The 19212-nt window shown below is 41.8% G+C and overlaps 1 protein-coding gene across 1 annotated transcript in view; it reads left to right on the top strand.

Annotated features, from left to right (window-relative positions):
- Positions 1-18871, top strand: part of LOC120979871 (mucin-3A-like) — a 33626-nt gene extending 14755 nt beyond the window's left edge. The window contains exons 7-16 of the mRNA XM_040408830.1: positions 421-2084; positions 3276-3334; positions 3741-3889; positions 6519-6728; positions 13358-13450; positions 13739-13928; positions 13962-14158; positions 16514-16632; positions 17270-17389; positions 18309-18871. Of these exons, the coding sequence (XP_040264764.1) occupies positions 421-2084; positions 3276-3334; positions 3741-3889; positions 6519-6728; positions 13358-13450; positions 13739-13928; positions 13962-14158; positions 16514-16632; positions 17270-17389; positions 18309-18335 (2828 nt within the window). The 3' untranslated portion in view covers positions 18336-18871. The remainder of the gene's footprint in view (positions 1-420; positions 2085-3275; positions 3335-3740; positions 3890-6518; positions 6729-13357; positions 13451-13738; positions 13929-13961; positions 14159-16513; positions 16633-17269; positions 17390-18308) is intronic.
- Positions 18872-19212: the final 341 nt, after the last annotated feature.

The raw sequence follows: 19212 nt of genomic DNA on the forward strand, positions 1-19212 counted from the left end.
TCAGGAGATTACTGCATACAGATATAAACAGCCTCCACTAGATGGAGCTCAGGAGATTACTACATATAGATGTATACAGATGTATACAGCCATTATTATGGGAAGCTCAGGAACTTACTGCATACTGAAGTATTATAGAGTTAAGTGTACAACAGTATCTTTAGGCTTCTGAGCTCCTCTAATGGTAGGTGCAAGCAGATAGTACTTCATTATTTTACAATATGTCTATACAGAAGATTTGGAGATTTGTATCAGATAAATGATTTTCTGGAAACAAAAAGATATATTAATAATGAATCAGCACAGAATATTGGACTTAATTATGATTTTCTAGACTGAAAATTGCCTTATCAGAATTTTAGGCTGTGCTATGGTTTTAGGCACCCTGTACCCTTAAGACAACTGTTTTATATTTTATAGGTTCAACTGTATTTTTTCTACCAACAACCACTCAGCCCTCTCAGTCTATGACATCTGTCACAACAACATCTGAAGTTCCTACCACTCCAAGCATTACTATTCCTGAAGCCACCACTACCCCAAGTGCCACCACAACACCTGGAGTTACCACTGCAACATCTGAAGTTACCCCCACAACAAATGAAGTCACTACTACAACATTTGAAGTTACAACCACACCAAATAACATCACAACTCCTGGAGTTGAAACTACACCTAGTGTCGCTACAACACCTGAGGTTACCACTACACCAAGTACCACCACAACACCATTGATGACCACTACACCTGTGGCCACCCCTACAGCAGGTGCCACCACAACTATTTTGGTCACCACTACACCTTTGATTTCCACCGCACCAGATGCCACCACAAGTACTTTGGTCACCACTGTACCTCTGGTCACCACTACAGCAGGTGCCACCACAACACCAATGGTGACAACTACACCTGTGTTCACCACTACACCGGCTGCCACCACAACTACTTTGTTCACCACCACACCTACAACTTCACAGGCGGAAACAACCATTGAATCTACAACATCACTGTCTGCAACAACCTCAGAAGCTACAACAACAGAAATTACAACTCCTCAAGCTTCAACTACAACACAGTCTTCAACAACAGAGACAATGACAACCACAGAATCTAAAACAACTTCACAGCCTACAACAATGACAGAGATAATGACAACCACAGAACCTACAACAAATTTACAAGCTTCAACAACCACAGAAGCTACAACACCTTTACTGGCTAAAACCACAGAATCTATTACAACTTCACAGGCTCCAGCCACCACAGAACCTACAACAATTTCACAGGCTACAACAAACACAGAATCAACTACAATGTCACAGTCTCCAACAACCTCAGAAGCAACAGCAACTTCACAGGCTGAAACAACGATAGAATTTACAATAACTTCACTGGCTCCAACTACAATACAAGCTACAACAGCTTCACAGTCTCCAACAACCACAGAAGCTACAACACCTTCCCAGGCTGAAACACCTATAGAATCTTCAATAACTTCACGGACTACAACAATGACAGAATCTTCAACACCTTCACAGACTTCAATAACCACTAATGCTACAACTTTACAGGTTCCAACAACCACAGAATCTACAATAACTTCACAGTCTCCAACAACGACAGAAGATATAACAACTTCACAGTCTGCAACAACCACAGAATCGACATCAACTTCCCAGGCTGAAACACCCATAGAATCTACAATAATTTCACAGACTACAACAATGATAGAATCTACAATAACTTCACAGGCTCAAACAACCACAGCATCTACAACAACATCACAGGCCCCAACATCCACAGAAGATACAACACCTTCACAGGCTCCAGCAATAGAAACTACAACTTCACAAGCTTCAACTACCACACAGTTTTCAACACCAACAGAGACAATTATAAGTACAGAACTAAAAACAACAGAACTAACAACCTCTACATCTACAACTACCCTAGAGCCTCAGCCAATATCAGGGCCTCCAAAAGCAAATATGACTTTTACACTACCTGACATGGAATTTAGCAGTAATCTCACTAACAGCAGCTCAGAGGAATTCCAGAAACTACAGAGCGAATTAGAGCTAGCTGTAAGTAACATAATCATATTCTGAAATGCTATACAGTATACCCCTTCGAGGACAATTTTTTTTTGTGATATAATTTTACTCATGTTGGGCTAAAATTAATTTTGTCACAAAGGGTTAACTATCTAGCTTTGTGAATTGTACTTTCACATTGTGCTGGTCATCTAATTAACCTTATCTCTAAATTACTAAAATTTCATAAACACTTAGTTAAGCCACATGCTTATCAGTAAGATATGAATTGAGTTATAATGAGTGTTTTTAGAGGTCAGAGACCAGAGATAAGGAGTCATCAGCTGAGAAGCCTGATGGGACAAAGTAACAATTCAGAGCCTGCTACTAGAGAATCTCAAGGCCGCACAAAGAAAAAAGCTCCAAAATGTTTAATAAACACTGATTGAAAAATATATATTTATAGCTCAAAGTGAGTAAAATGCAATAATAAAACAATTGCCCCAAAGCAATGTACCTGACAAGATAGAAGATTAATGGTGTACAAATAGTCTAGAAATTATACCGATAATTTACAGAGGTTACATATCAATTTTTATTTATCTTATTATTACAAAGGGTCGGTCAGCCTCATTGTGCGGGGAATAATCCCTGACAGGGTCACAATGCTAAATTGGCCCCTTTTTTCTCTTGATTGTTGGAGTGTCTTTATATCATATGTCATATTGTCATGATACATTTTTCTTTATGATGTTGTGCCATTACATACACTTATCCCCTATTACTGGAAGGGATCTAACTATCACAGTGACCAATGGTGGTCTGACCGCTGGAGCCCCGTGGATCATGTTTTCCCCTATTTGAATAAAGTGGCAGTCACACATTTTCCCTTGTGCTTCATTAAACTTTATGGGACTACCGGAGGTCTCCGAGTACAACCGTTAGACTATCTCCATCAGTTCCATAGAGTTGAATAGAGTGCAAGCACACATGTGTGGCTGCTAATCCATTCAAATGGGTGAAAACAGGGTCCCTGTTCTTGAGATTGACTGGGCCACGTGGTAAGAACCCCACCAATCAGACACTTATCCTCTAACCTCTGGATAAAACGTAAGTGTTTGTAATTGGACGACCTCTTTAAGCACAGAAGCCTAATTCCGCTCCAGCAGTCTTGTTGTAATGACAGATGTCAGGATCTATATGTACATTGGTTTTATTTCTCGTTATTTTATCTCCCCGCAGATCCAGAATATCTTACAGCAAAAGTTTGGGAATTTGAATGTCTCTGTGATCTCATTCAGGTGAGTAAAACCATTGACATGTGTGACATGTTATAGTCTGAGGAAAACATGGGCATTTTACAAAGATGGACATTGGTGGTGATTACACTCTATGATGTAATTATCTTCAGATTTTCCCTTTATAATAGCTTTGGGTTGTGCAGCTCTGTGGGAAGGGAGCCCTGATCAAGAAATTAGCCCTCAGTAATGCAAACAGATTGTAGGTGGATCCTGCAACAACCCCTCCCTCGGGGGAACCTGCTCAATGAAAAGTGGATTGTTTGAAGTAGAGGAATCCTTCAACACTATAGGATTGCTCGCCCCATATGATAACTGCAGGGTGGTGGCAGCTGATATAAACTCATAAATCTGTGTATAATGGACTCTCTGATTTTCCATATATTAAGTCTTTTCTTATGTTTATCAGACCTGGATCGGTGAACGTCGTCTTAGAAATCATCTTTCCCAATGGCACTGTGGTGAACATTACAGATATACAAGCCTTGTTTGATGAAGTAAGGAGGACTGGCATGCTCGGAAACCTGACAGTGGATCCTTTCAGCATTACCTTTAATGGTAAAAATTTATTTGATCCAACTCATTCATATGCATTTGACAAGAATGATTTGTTTTGTATTGATTTTATTATTTATTTCATATTGTATCTTTTCTTGGCTGGAGCTCACCTTTATTGAAAGAGAGCTCCAAATATCCTATAGGTATTGATAGCATTATTTCTGCTTCAAGCCACCAGTAGAGAGATTACTACATACAGATATATACAGCCACCACTAGAGGGAGCTCAGGAGATTACTATATACAGATATATAAAGCCACCACTAGAGGGAGCTCAGGAGATTACTACATACAGATATATGCAGCCACCACAAGAGGGAGCTCAGGAGATTTTTTTTATATACAGATATATACAGCCACCACTAGAGGGAGCTCAGGATGTTACTACATACAGATATATACAGCCTCCACTAGAGAGAGCTCGGGAGATTACTACATACGGATATATGATGCCTCCACTAGGGGGAGCTCAGGAGATTACTGCATACAGATATATACAGCCAACACTAGATGAGCTCAGGAGATTAATACATACAGATATATACAGCCTCCACTAGAGGGAGCTCAGGAGGTTACTACATACAGATATATACAGCCTCCACTAGAGAGAGCTCAGGAGATTACTACATACAGATATATATACATACAGCCTCCACTAGAGGGAGCTCAGGAGATTACTACATACAGATATATACAGACACCACTAGAGGGAGCTCAGGAGATTACTGCATACAGATATATACAGACACCACTAGAGGGAGCTCAGGAGATTACTGCATACAGATATACAGCCACCACTAGAGGGAGCTCAGGAGATTACTACATATAGATGTATACAGATGTATACAGCCATCGTTATGGGAAGCTCAGGAGATTTATACATACAGATATATGCAGCCACCACTAGAGGGAGTTCATGAGACTACGATATGCAGAAATATATACAGCCATTGTTATGGGAAGCTCAGGAACTTACTGCATACTGAAGTATTATAGAGTTGAGTGCACAACAGTATCTATAGGCTTCTGAGCTCCTCTAATGGTGGGTGCAAGCAGATAGTACTTCATTATTTTACAATATGTCTATACAGAACATTTGGAGATTTGTATCAGATAAATGATTTTCTGGAAACAAAAAGATATATTAACCCCTTAGTGACCACCCATACGTGTTTTTACGGCGGTCACTAAGGGGCCTTAGGCTGGGCCGCCGTAAAAACAGTTTAAGCGCCGCGCGGCTCCCCCGTGCAGCGGGGAGCGCGGACCTGGCTCTCACATGAGAGCCGGGTCCCTGCTCTAACAGCCCGGAACGGCAGGAGTGCCGATCCGGGCTGTTTAACCCTTTACATGCCGGGCGCAATGGCGCCTGCTGCATGTAAAGTGGTGACAGAGGGAGCGGACTCCTTCTGTCTCCCATCAGCACCCCGAAAATGCGATCGCGGGGTGCTGATGTGCTGGGAAGCTTACCTTGCTTCCGATGAGGGCCCGAGCCTGTCTTCAGTTACTTCCAGCAGGCTGTGCCTCTCTGGCGCAGCCTGCTGGTCAATGTTCGAATAGCATTGCTATTGAAATGCAATGCATTATAGAGATAATGCATTACATTTTAAAAGCAATCAAAATACTGTATATTATAGTCCCCTTGTGGGACTATTAAGTAGTAAAAAAAATAGAAAAAAAATACACATTTATTAAATAAAAAAAATTCCATAAAATAAAAAAATATGCCTTTTTTTCCATTGAAAATACGCTTTTCAATGAAAAAAATTGCAAAAAGAAAATATCCCCCATATGTTTGGTATTGCCGCGTCCGTAACGACCGGGACTACATAAATATTACATAAATTATCCCCTATGGTGAACGCCGTAAAAAATAAAAAATAAAAAAAGACAGAATTTCGAATTTATTCTTAGTTTCCACCGAAAAAAAAACGTAATAACAAGCGATCAAAAAGCGGCATTTACTCCAAAATCATACCCATGAAAAATACAAGTTGTCTTTCAAAAATCAAGCCCTCACACAATTCCATATAAAAAAATTAAAAAAAGTTATGGGTCTTGTGAAATGGCAATGCAAAATAATTTTTTGGGTTAATAAAAGGTGTTTTATTGCAAAAAAAGTAGTAAAATGTAAACAAAATTATAAGTATTTAGTATCACTGTAATCGTACTGACCCAGAGAATAAAGATATTATGTTATTTGTACCGAAAAATGAACGCCAAAAAATGTATAATGTAAAAACGCAGTGGCAGTATTGCTATTTTTCCCCATCTCCCTCCCAGAAAGAGTTAATAAAAGTTAATCAGAAAGTTATGTGTACCCCAAAATGGCGCCATTAAAAACTAAAACTTGTCCCGTAAAAAACAAGCCCTCATAAAGCTATATAGATGAAAAAATAAAAAAGTTATAGCTCTTGGAACGAGACCATAAGAAAAGGAAGAAAAAACGCTTGGTCATAAAGGCCCAAACAGGCTTGGTCACTAAGGGGTTAATAATGAATCAGCACAGAATATTGGACTTAATTGTGATTTTCAAGACTGAAAGTTGCCTTATCAGAATTGTAGGCCATGCTATGGTTTTAGGCACCCTGTACCCTTAAGAGTCTTAAGACAACTGTTTTATATTTTATAGGTACACCTCTTTTTCTACCAACAACCACTCAGCCCTCTCAGTCTATGACATCTGTCGTAACAACATCTGAAGTTCCTACCACTCCAAGCATTACCATTCCTGAAGCCACCACTACCCCAAGTGCCACCACAACACCTGGAGTTACCACTGCAACATCTGAAGTTACCCCCACGACAAATGAAGTCACTACTACAACATTTGAAGATACAACCACACCAAATAACATCACAACTCCTGGATTTGAAACTACACCAAGTGTCGCTACAACACCTGAGGTCACCACTACACCAAGTACCACCACAACACCATTGATAACCACTACACCTGTGGCCACCCCTACAGCAGGTGCCACCACAACTATTTTGGTAACCACTACACCTGTGTTTCCCACCACACCAGATGCCACCACAAGTTCTTTGGTCACCACTGTACCTCTGGTCACCACTACAGCAGGTGCCACCACAAATACTTTGGTCACCACTACACCTGTTGTCACCACTACAGCAGGTGCCACCACAACACCATTGGTGACAACTACACCTGTGGTTACCACTACACCAGGTGCCACCACAACTACTTTGTTTACCACCACACCTACAACAACTTCACAGGCTGAAACAACCATGGAATCTACAACATCACAGGCTGCAACAACCTCAGAAGCTACAACAACAGAACTTACAACTCCACAAGCTTCAATTACCACACAGTCTTCTACAACAGAGACAATGACAACCACAGAACCAAAAACAACTTCACAGCCTACAACAATGACAAAGATAATGACAACCACAGAACCTACAACAAATTCACAAGCTTCAACAACCACAGAAGCTACAACACCTTTACTGGCTAAAACCACAGAATCTATTATAACTTCACAGGCTCCAGCCACCACAGAACTTACATCAATTTCACAGGCTACAACAAACACAGAATCAACTACAATGTCACAGTCTCCAACAACCTCAGAAGCAACAGCAACTTCACAGGCTGAAACACCGATAGAATTTACAATAACTTCACTGTCTCCAACTACCATACAAGCTACAACAGCTTCACAGTCTCCAACAACCACAGAAGCTACAACATCTTCCCAGGCTGAAACACCTATAGAATCTTCAATAACTTCACAGACTACAACAATGACAGAATCTTCAACAACTTCACAGGCTGAAACAACCACACAAGCTGCAACACCTTTACAGACTTCAATAAGCACTAATGCTACAACTTTACAGGTTCCAACAACCACAGAATCTACCACAACTTTACAAGCTATAAGAACTACAGAATCTACAACAACTGCACAGTCTCCAACAACCACAGAATCGACAGCAAGTTCTCAGGCTAAAACACCCATAGAATCTACAATAATTGCACAGACTACAACAATTGGAGAATCTACAACAACCTCACAGGCTCCAACAACCACAGAATCTACTACAACTTCACAGTCACCAACAACCACAGAAGACACAACAACTTCACAGTCTCTAACTACCACAAAAGAGACAGCAACTTCACAGGCTGAAACACCCATAGAATCTACAATAATTTCACAGACTACAACAATTAGAGAATCTACAATAACTTCACAGGCTGAAACAACCACAGCATCTACAACAACATCACAGGCCCCAACAACCACAGAAGATACAACACCTTCACAGGCTCCAGCAATAGAAACTACAACTTCACAAGCTTCAACTACCACACAGTTTTTAACAACAGAGACAATTTTAAGTACAGAACTTACAACAGAACTAACAACCTCTACATCTACAACTACCCTAGAGCCTCAGCCAATATCAGGGACTCTAAAAGCAAATATGACTTTTACACTACCTGACATGGAATTTAGCAGTAATCTCACTAACAGCAGCTCAGAGGAATTCCAGAAGCTACAGAGCAAAATAGAGCTAGCTGTAAGTAACAATCATATTCTGAAATGCTATACAGTATACCCCTTCGAGGACAATTTTTTTTTGTGATATAATTTTACTCATGTTGGGCTAAAATTATTTTTTTTACAAAGGGTTAACTATCTAGCTTTGTGAATTGTACTTTCACATTGTGCTGGTCATCTAATAAACCTTATATCTAAATTACTAAAATTTCATAAACACTTAGTTAAGCCACATGCTTATCAGTAAGATAAGAATTGAGTTATAATGAGTGTTTAGGAGGTCAGAGACCAGAGATAAGGAGTCATCAGCTGAGAAGCCTGATGGGACAAAGTAAAAATTCAGAGCCTGCTACTAGAGAATCTCAAGGCCGCACAAAGAAAAAAGCTCCAAAATCTTTAATAAACACTGATTGAAAAATATATATTTATAGCTCAGAGTGAGTAAAATGCAATAATAAAACAATTGCCCCAAAGCAATGTACCTGACAAGATAGAAGATTAATGGTGTACAAATAGTCTAGAAATTATACTGATAATTTACAGAGGTTACATATCAATTTTTATTTATCTTATTATTACAAAGGGTCGGTCAGCATCATTGTGCGGGGAATAATCCCTGACAGGGTCACAATGCTAAATTGGCCCCTCCTTTCTCTTGATTGTTGGAGTGTCTTTATATCATATGTCATATTGTCATGATACATTTTTCTTTATGATGTTGTGCCATTACATACACTTATCCCCTATTACTGGAAGGGATCTAACTATCACAGTGACCAATGATGGTCTGACCGCTGGAGCCCCGTGGATCATGTTTTCCCCTATTTGAATAAAGTGGCAGTCACACATTTTCCCTTGTGCTTCATTAAACTTTATGGGACTACCGGAGGTCGCCGAGTACAACCGTTAGACTATCTCCATCAGTTCCATAGAGTTGAATAGAGTGCAAGCACACATGTGTGGCTGCTGCTCCTTTTAAAAGGGTGAAAACAGGGCCCCTGGTTTTGAGATCAACTGGGCCAAGTGGTAAGAACCCCACCAATCAGACACTTATCCTCTAACCTCTGGATAAAACGTAAGTGTTTGTAATTGGACGACCTCTTTAAGCACAGAAGCCTAATTCCGCTCCAGCAGTCTTGTTGTAATGACAGATGTCAGGATCTATATGTACATTGGTCTTATTTCTCGTTATTTCGTCTCCCCGCAGATCCAAAATATCTTACAGCAAAAGTTTGGGAATTTGAATGTCTCTGTGATCTCATTCAGGTGAGTAAAACCATTGACATGTGTGACATGTTATAGTCTGAGGAAAACATGGGCATTTTACAAAGATGGACATTGGTGGTGATTACACTCTATGATGTAATTATCTTCTGATTTTCCCTTTATAATAGCTTTGGGTTGTGCAGCTCTGTGGGAAGGGAGCCCTGATCAAGAAATTAGCCCCCAGTAATGCAAACAGATTGTAGGTGGATCCTGCAACAACCCCTCCCTCGGGGGAACCTGCTCAATGAAAAGTGGATTGTTTGAAGTAGAGGAATCCTTCAACACTATAGGATTGCTCGCCCCATATGATAACTGCAGGGTGGTGGCAGCTGATATAAACTCATAAATCTGTGTATAATGGACTCTCTGATTTTCCATATATTAAGTCTTTTCTTATGTTTATCAGACCTGGATCGGTGAACGTTGTCTTAGAAATCATCTTTCCCAATGGCACTGTGGTGAACATTACAGATATACAAGCCTTGTTTGATGAAGTAAGGAGGACTGGCATGCTCGGAAACCTGACAGTGGATCCTTTCAGCATTACCTTTAATGGTAAAAAATGGATTTGGTTCAACACATTCATATACATTAGACAAGAATGATTTGTAATGTATTGATTTTATTGTTTATTTCATATTGTATCTTTTCTTGGCTGGAGCTCACCTTTACTGAAACAGAGCTCCAAATATTCTATAGGTATTGATAACATTACTTCTGATTTAAGCCACCAGTAGGAAAATTACAACATACAGATATATACAGCCACCACTAGAGGGAGCTCAGGAGATTACTACATACAGATGTATACAGCCACCACTAGGGGGAGCTCAGGAGATTACTACATACAGATATATACAGCCACCACTAGAGGGAGCTCAGGAGATTACTACATACAGATATATACAGCCACCACTAGAGGGAGCTCAGGAGATTACTGCATACAGATATATACAGCCACCACTAGAGGGAGCTCAGGAGATTTCTCCATATAGATATATACAGCCACCACCAAAGGAGCTCAGGAGATTGCTGCATACAGATACACACAGCCACCATTAGAGGGAGCTCAGAAGCTTACTACATACAGATATATACAGCCACCATTAGAGGGAGCTCAGGCGATTACTACATACAGATACATACAGCCACCACTAGAGGGAGCTCAGGAGATTACTACATACAGATATATACAGCCACCACTAGAGGAAGCTCAGGAGATTACTACATACAGATATATACAGCCACCACTAGAGGGAGCTCAGGAGATTACTACATACAGATATATACAGCCACCACTAGAGGGAGCTCAGGAGATTACTACATACAGATATATACAGCCACCACTAGAGGGAGCTCAGGAGGTTACTACATTCAGATATATACAGCCACCACTAGAGGGAGCTCAGGAGATTTTTTACATACAGATATAAACAGCCACCACTAGATGGAGCTCAGGAGATTAATACATACAGATATACATAGCCTCCACTAGAGGGAGCTCAGGAGGTTACTACATACAGATATATACATCCACCCCTAGAGGGAGTTAAGGAGATTACTACATATAGATGTATACAGATGTATACAGCCATCGTTATGGGAAGCTCAGGAGATTTATACATACAGATATATGCAGCCACCACTAGAGGGAGTTCATGAGACTACGATATGCAGAAATATATACAGCCATCGTTATGGGAAGCTCAGGAACTTACTGCATACTGAAGTATCATAGAGTTAAGTGTACAACAGTATCTATAGGCTTCTGAGCTCCTCTAATGGTGGGTGCAAGCAGATAGTACTTCATTATTTCACAATATGTCTATACAGAAGATTTGGAGATTTATATCAGATAAATTATTTTCTGGAAACAAAAAGATATATAAAAAATGAATCAGCACAGAATATTGGACTTAATTATGATTTTCAAGACTGAAAATTGCCTTATCAGAATTTTAGGCTGTGCTATGGTTTTAGGCACCCTGTACCCTTAAGATAACTGTTTTATATTTTATAGGTACAACTCTATTTTTTCCACCAACAACCACTCAGCCCTCTCAGTCTATGACATCTGTCACAACAACATCTGAAGTTCCTACCACTCCAAGCATTACTATTCCTGAAGCCACCACTACCCCAAGTGCCACCACAACACCTGTAGTTACCACTGCAACATCTGAAGTTACCCCCACAACAAATGAAGTAAAAACTACACCGAGTGTTACTACAACACCTGAGGTCACCACTACACCAAGTACCACCACAACACCATTTATGACCACTGCACCTGTGGCCACCCCTACAGCAGGTGCCACCACAATTTTGGTCACCACTACACCTGTGGTTACCACCACACCAGATGCCACAACAAGTACTTTGGTCACCACTGTACCTCTGGTCACCACTACAGCAGATGCCACCACAAGTACTTTGATCACCACTACACCTGTTGTCACCACTACAGCAGGTGCCACCACAACACCATTGGTGACCACTACACCTGTGGTCACCACTACACCAGATGCCACAACAAGTACTTTTGTCACCACTGTACCTCTGGTCACCACTACAGAAGGTGCCACCACAAATACTTTGGTCACCACTACACCTGTTGTCACCACTACAGCAGGTGCCACCACAACACCATTGGTGACCACTACACCTATGGTCACCACTACACCAGGTGCCACCACAACTATTTTGGTCACCACTACACCTGTTGTCACCAGTACAGCAGGTGCCACCACAACACCATTGGTGACCACACCTATGGTCACCACTACACCAAGTACCACCACAACACCATTTATGACCACTACACCTGTGACCACACCTACAGCAGATGCCACCACTATTTTGGTCACCACTACACCTGTGGTTACCACCACACCAGATGCCACTACAAGTTCTTTGGTCACCACTGTACCTCTGGTCACCACTACAGCAGATGCCACCACAAGTACTTTAATCACCACTACACCTGTTGTCACCACTACAGCAGGTGCCACCACAACACCATTGGTGACCACTACACCTGTGGTCACCACTACACCAGATGCCACCACAAGTACTTTGGTCACCACTGTACCTCTGGTCACCACTACAGAAGGTGCCACCACAAATACTTTGGTCACCACTACACCTGTTGTCATCACTACAGCAGGTGCCACCACAACACCATTGGTGACCACTACACCTATGGTCACCACTACACCAGGTGCCACCACAACTATTTTGTTCACCACTACACCTGTGGTTCCCACAACACCAGATGCCACAACAAGTACTTTGGTCACCACTGTACCTCTGGTCACCACTACAGAAGGTGCCACCACAAATACTTTGGTCACCACTACACCTGTTGTCACCACTACAGCAGGTGCCACCACAACACCATTGGTGACCACTACACCTATGGTCACCACTACACCAAGTACCACCACAACATCATTGATGACCACTACACCTGTGGCCACCCCTACAGCAGGTGCCACCACTATTTTGGTCACCACTACACCTGTGGTTACCACCACACCAGATGCCACCACAAGTACTTTGGTCACTACTGAACCTCTGGTCACCACTACAGCAGATGCCACCGCAAGTACTTTGATCACCACTACACCTGTTTTCACCTCTTCAGCGGGTGCCACCACAACACCATTGGTGACCACTACACCTGTGGTCACCACAACACCAGATGCCACCACAAGTACTTTTGTCACCACTGTACCTCTGGTCACCACTACAGAAGGTGCCACCACAAATACTTTGGTCACCTCTACATCTGTGGTCACCACTACACCTGTGGTTACCACCACACCAGATGCCACCACAAGTACTTTGGTCACCACTGAACCTCTGGTCACCACTACAGCAGATGCCACCGCAAGTACTTTGATCACCACTACACCTGTTTTCACCTCTACAGCGGGTGCCACCACAACACCATTGGTGACCACTACACCTGTGGTCACCACAACACCAGATGCCACCACAAGTACTTTTGTCACCACTGTACCTCTGGTCACCACTACAGAAGGTGCCACCACAAATACTTTGGTCACCTCTACATCTGTGGTCACCACTACCCCAGGTGCTACCTCAACAACTATAGTCACCACGCCAACACCTGTGGACACCACTGCAAATATGGTCACAACTTCACCAAGTGCCACCACAACAACTTTGGTCAGCACCACACCTGCAGACACCCCTACACCAGGTGCCACCACAATACCCGTGGTCACTACTACTAGTGCCACCACAGCAGCTGTGGTCACAACACCTTTGGTCAACACTACACCAAGTGCCACTACAACATCTGTCGTCACCATTACACCTTTGGTCACTACTACAAGCACTATCACACCTTCTGAAGCTACAACTGAAGCCACCATTATGTCAGATACCAGGAGTACAACAGGAGGTAGCACCGAGCCTGGATCAACCAACATGTCAGGTACCTTATAGATTTGCATCTTATAGTTATATGTATTATATGTAGAGCATAAATGTACATACCAATGCCTACGACTTGTGTGTTTACAAGACACAGGATGTATCCCTACACAATCTTGGAGAGGAGTTTTTTGAGATTTTAGAGAGTTCAGCTGCTAAAGGGATATATACTGGCTGCTATGAAGTTCTCCCGCACTCAGGAGCTCTGCATTCTGTCCCTCAGCCCACAATCCTGTCACTGCTTCTAGAGGGACCTGATCAGTGTTCAGGGTGAGCCCCCTGCCTTAATCATATGCTCAGCCACAGTTTTGTTTAATATCAGCCCTAATTAAGACAAAAAACTGTCAGACTTTGATGCCTCACAGATTTTCAGTTATTGCAGAGACTCTGAGCAGTCACAGCTATAGATAACGATATCTGGAGAAAGCATCTTTTTAATAAAAAGTTAGAAAATTCTCACTGCAAAAATGACATCACAATGAATCTACTTCTGTGGTCACTGTAAGAATCTCTATGCAATGCATTCTCACCTGTTGTCACTGTAACAATCAGTATAAGTGTCCATTCACACGTCCGTAAGTGTTTTGCAGATCCGCAAAACACGGACACCTGCAATGTGCGATCCGCAATTTGCGGACCGCACATCACAGACACTATAATAGAAAATGCCTTTTCTGGTCCGCAATTACGGACAAGAATAGGACATGTTCTATTTTTTTCAGGAACGGAATTGCGGATCCCGAAAAAACGGATCCCGAAAAAACAGATGCGGATCCCGGAAATGCGGATTCACATCCGTTCCAGCCCCATTGAAAGTGAATAGGTCTGCAAATTGCGGAACGAATGCTGACCCAAATTACGGACGTGTGAATGGACCCTTGCAATTAGAGATGAGCGAATTTCATGTTATGAAATTCGATCCCGCTTCGTTTGGTGTTAAAAGCAGAATTGCGCTATGGATTCCGTTACCACGGACCATAACGCAATTCTATGACGAAATTCATAATGGAATGTCTTTAGAGGCATTCCGTTATTCATTCCGTCATAATAGAAGTCTATGGCCTGCATAACGGAAACTCCCCCTGCATAACGGAAACGGGACGGATCTGTTTTGCAGCCCATAGACTTCTATTATGACGGAATGAATAACGGAATGCCTCTAAAGACATTCCGTTATGAATTTCGTCATAGAATTGCGTTATGGTCCGTGGTAACGGAATCCATAGCGCAATTCTGCTTTTAACAACATGAAATTCGCTCATCTCTAATCACAATGTATCTCCTCCTGTCATCACTGTAGCAATCAGTACCACAATGTACCCATGATCAGTGTTTGGAGTTTTGGAATATACAGGGAGGCCATGAGTAATGTATGAGATTTTTCAAGGCTTTCTGAGGGTCAGAGGTCCATCTATGCAGGATATGCATATCTCTACTCTCATCATTGCACCTTCCAGCAGTAAGATCAGATGGATAGTTCATGACAGCTCAGAAATGTGTGATAGAGGATAGAGGGGAGAATGACTGATATTCAGTATGGAAGTGTTATGCAGCAGAATTTGGTTGATCTCTGGATCATGTGGTTGAGTGTAAGAAGGTTGGGTGGTGGTTCTGGGAAAGGTTTTTATCAAAAGACCACGGCACTCTATAATTATTTATAAGTTGCTTGTTTTATTTCATTTCATATCTTTTTTATATATATTTCTTTTGTATATCCATCCAAAAAAGTAGCCACTGGCCATGGGAAAGGGAAAGGAGCCTCATGTTCCTGGATCTAAGGGTATGGCCACATGGTCAGGTTTCTGCATGCAGCCAAAATCAAGAGTGAATTATACAAAATGAGAAGTTGTACTGTATCTGAGGATGCAAGGTAAAAAGATCAGCCGCACTCACCGTCCGTCTTCATATCTTTATTGCAGAGTACATATAGGGGGCAGACTCACATGGAGAATCGATTCTCCATGTGAGTCTGCCCCCTATATGTAGTCTGCAATAAAGATATGAAGACGGACGGTGAGTGCGGCTGATCTTTTTACCTTGCATCCTGTGATTTAACTGTTTAAGCCGTGCACCCCGCTGTCCTGGATAGTCGGAGGAGGCCAGGTTTTGATTCTGTGTCAATACCGGTAGGAAGACGGTGCCCTCAGCATTTCTTGTTGTATTTATTTGTACTGTATCTGTCCTGTATACTTTCTCTCCTTTAATGATCCACTCCTAATTGTAGCTTCCAAAACTGCATGCAGACCCTGGTCGCTTAGGACCTCTACCAAGAAAACATGAAAGATCTGGTTTTATGTCCTTATGTAATGTATATTGCAGTTATTACATCAAGCATGACTCTTACTTCTACTTCTAGGGACAACGGGTGGTATTGCAGCAGTTGATGCTGAAGAATTGGGCTTGCCTGCCTTTGCCATTGCTTTGATTGTGATGACCAGTGTGGCAGTCCTGCTGGTGCCATTACTCATTTTCATGGTGTGTAAATGCTGATAGGAATATATTATCAAAGGTTGAATCGTATATATTGTAGGATACACAGCGGCTGTCTACGGCTATGTTCACATTAGCATTGTGTCTTCCACAATGATCTTCTGGATACATCGCACATTGGATACCAGTGGCACTCGAATGTCCCAGTGACTTATATTTCTTTGATTAAGACTGGTTTTGGATGCTGATAGCATTTACAATACTGCCATATAGTGTTACCAACATATAGCAATACACAGTGAACACATAACATTGATGTCAAGTAAGAAAAATAACATAATTATATATTGCCCATGTGATACTGCCATACTTTGCAGTGGTTATAAGACATCACCATATACTGCCAAAATAAAAGAAATGCACAGTTCCTGTTATATAGTGAACAAAGAGCAGTGCCCCAAAAAGTAGTACTGTCCCGTCCATAGATAATGGTGCCATACATGGTCTAGAAGATAACATGCAATAAACATATAGTGCCAAACCGTTCCCGATTTGTTTGTAACTTCCCAGGGCCCACAAGTTGAAGGTCATTATAACTTTGGATTACAACTCTCCAGATAGAGAAGTATGTTTTATATGGGCAGCTTTTAGCTGTTTCACAGCTTGATTTTCTGTCTCCTAGGCCATCAGACTTGGGTTGTGTTTTCAGGGAGCCGGTGCTAGCATTCAGGCTACTGCATATGATCTACCCGAGTCTGGTGTGAGGGTCCGAAGTGTTGGGGTGAAAATGCCAACTTCCAAGGTAAGAGAGACTCATCAATTGCTAGAACATAAGCAACATTTACACCACCAAAAACACCAATTAAAAACACCTCAGTTTCCCATATTCATTCTCATGTTGAAAAAACTGCAAGCCACTCCCTAGGAGTGCTAAAAATACTGCAAGCCACTCCCTAGAGGTGCTGAAAATACTGCAAGCCACTCCCTAGAGGTGCTGAAAATACTGCAAGCCACTCCCTAGAGGTGCTGAAAATACTGCAAGCCACTCCCTAGAGGTGCTGAAAATACTGCAAGCCACTCCCTAGAGGTGCTGAAAATACTGCAAGCCACTCCCTAGAAGTGCTAAAAAATACTGCAGGCCACTCCCTAGAGGTGCTAAAAAAAAATACTGCAGGCCACTCCCTAGAGGTGCTAAAAAAAATACTGCAGGCCACTCCCTAGAGGTGCTAAAAAATACTGCAGGCCACTCCCTAGAGGTGCTAAAAATACTGCAGGCCACTCCCTAGAGGTGCTAAAAAATACTGCAGGCCACTCCCTAGAGGTGCTGAAAATACTGCAGGCCACTCCCTAGAGGTGCTAAAAAATACTGCAGGCCACTCCCTAGAGGTGCTAAAAAATACTGCAGGCCACTCCCTAGAGGTGCTAAAAAATACTGCACACCACTCCCCGAAGGTGCTAAAACAACTGCAAACCAATCCCTACAGGTGCTGTTAGTTTTTATGTCTGCTCCATTAGGGTGCAGCTATGATCAGTGATTCCAGCTTAGCGATCATGTCTACTGGAGCTTACAGGAGATATAAATCTACTGTCTCTTCCACCAGTGGCTCATGATGCTCTGTTCTTCATCCATACTTCTGCCTATCAGGGAAAACATTATTTCATAGGGCCTATTAATGATGAGACGGCAAATCACTGCTAAATCTTACTTATTATCGTTACAGAGAGGATCTTATCAAGTAAACCACTGAGGTGGCCACAAGAGCAGAGGAAGCATCCGAAAAGAAAGTAATTTTACTGTTTACATATGACCCATGGGACACTTAAAATGAGGACTTATTCCTGATGAGGTTTACAAAGCGAACACAAGGACTGCTAATAATGCCGTGAGTCAGGACTTTCAGGTGTATTTATATAAGAAACGTGCACTGAAGACCTTCCCAATGTGAACAGGGACTCTGAAAGGGCAAATGAATTCTGTATAGAAGGACAAGTGCTGCTTATTGATGCAGCATCTCTATGTGTCAGAGAGAAGGTAAAAACTGTGTATGATGTTTACAGTGAGTAAGTAATCACGCCCGTGCCTTCTTACTCCATGTGCTGCCTCCACGTGCAGTTCCCAATGGGACTATTAATATGGAAATGTTCTAATTTATTTTTTCTGATATGATTTTCTTTTTTATGATTCAGTTAATGCAGATTTGTACAAATGGAGAATGCTGTTTAGATGCTAAAAGAGAGGTTTACAGTAAATGATCTTATTTATGCTGATTAATAAAGAAATGTTGAAACAATTAATTTCCATGTCCATTATTACATATATAGCAGGTCACAGGACACATAGATGTCACACTACTAAAACTGTGAGGCCAATCACTCAAGTCATAGAGGTCCAGCTAAAGGGTAACCCTAATAAATCTATATATATATATATTTTAATATTCCATTACAAATTCTTATCCTTATATGTCCAGGCACACACCAGGCCAACAGAGATGCTGCTAGGGAATGGGGTGACTGACCCTATTAACATATACTATAGCTTGGCCCTGAGCCCAGAGGCAGCTCCTGATGGTGGAGCCCCCCTGTCCTCGAACCTAGCTAACAACTCCTATACAGCCCTAGAAT

This window comes from Bufo bufo, chromosome 9 (assembly GCF_905171765.1).
Source record: "Bufo bufo chromosome 9, aBufBuf1.1, whole genome shotgun sequence".
NCBI lineage: Eukaryota > Metazoa > Chordata > Amphibia > Anura > Bufonidae > Bufo > Bufo bufo.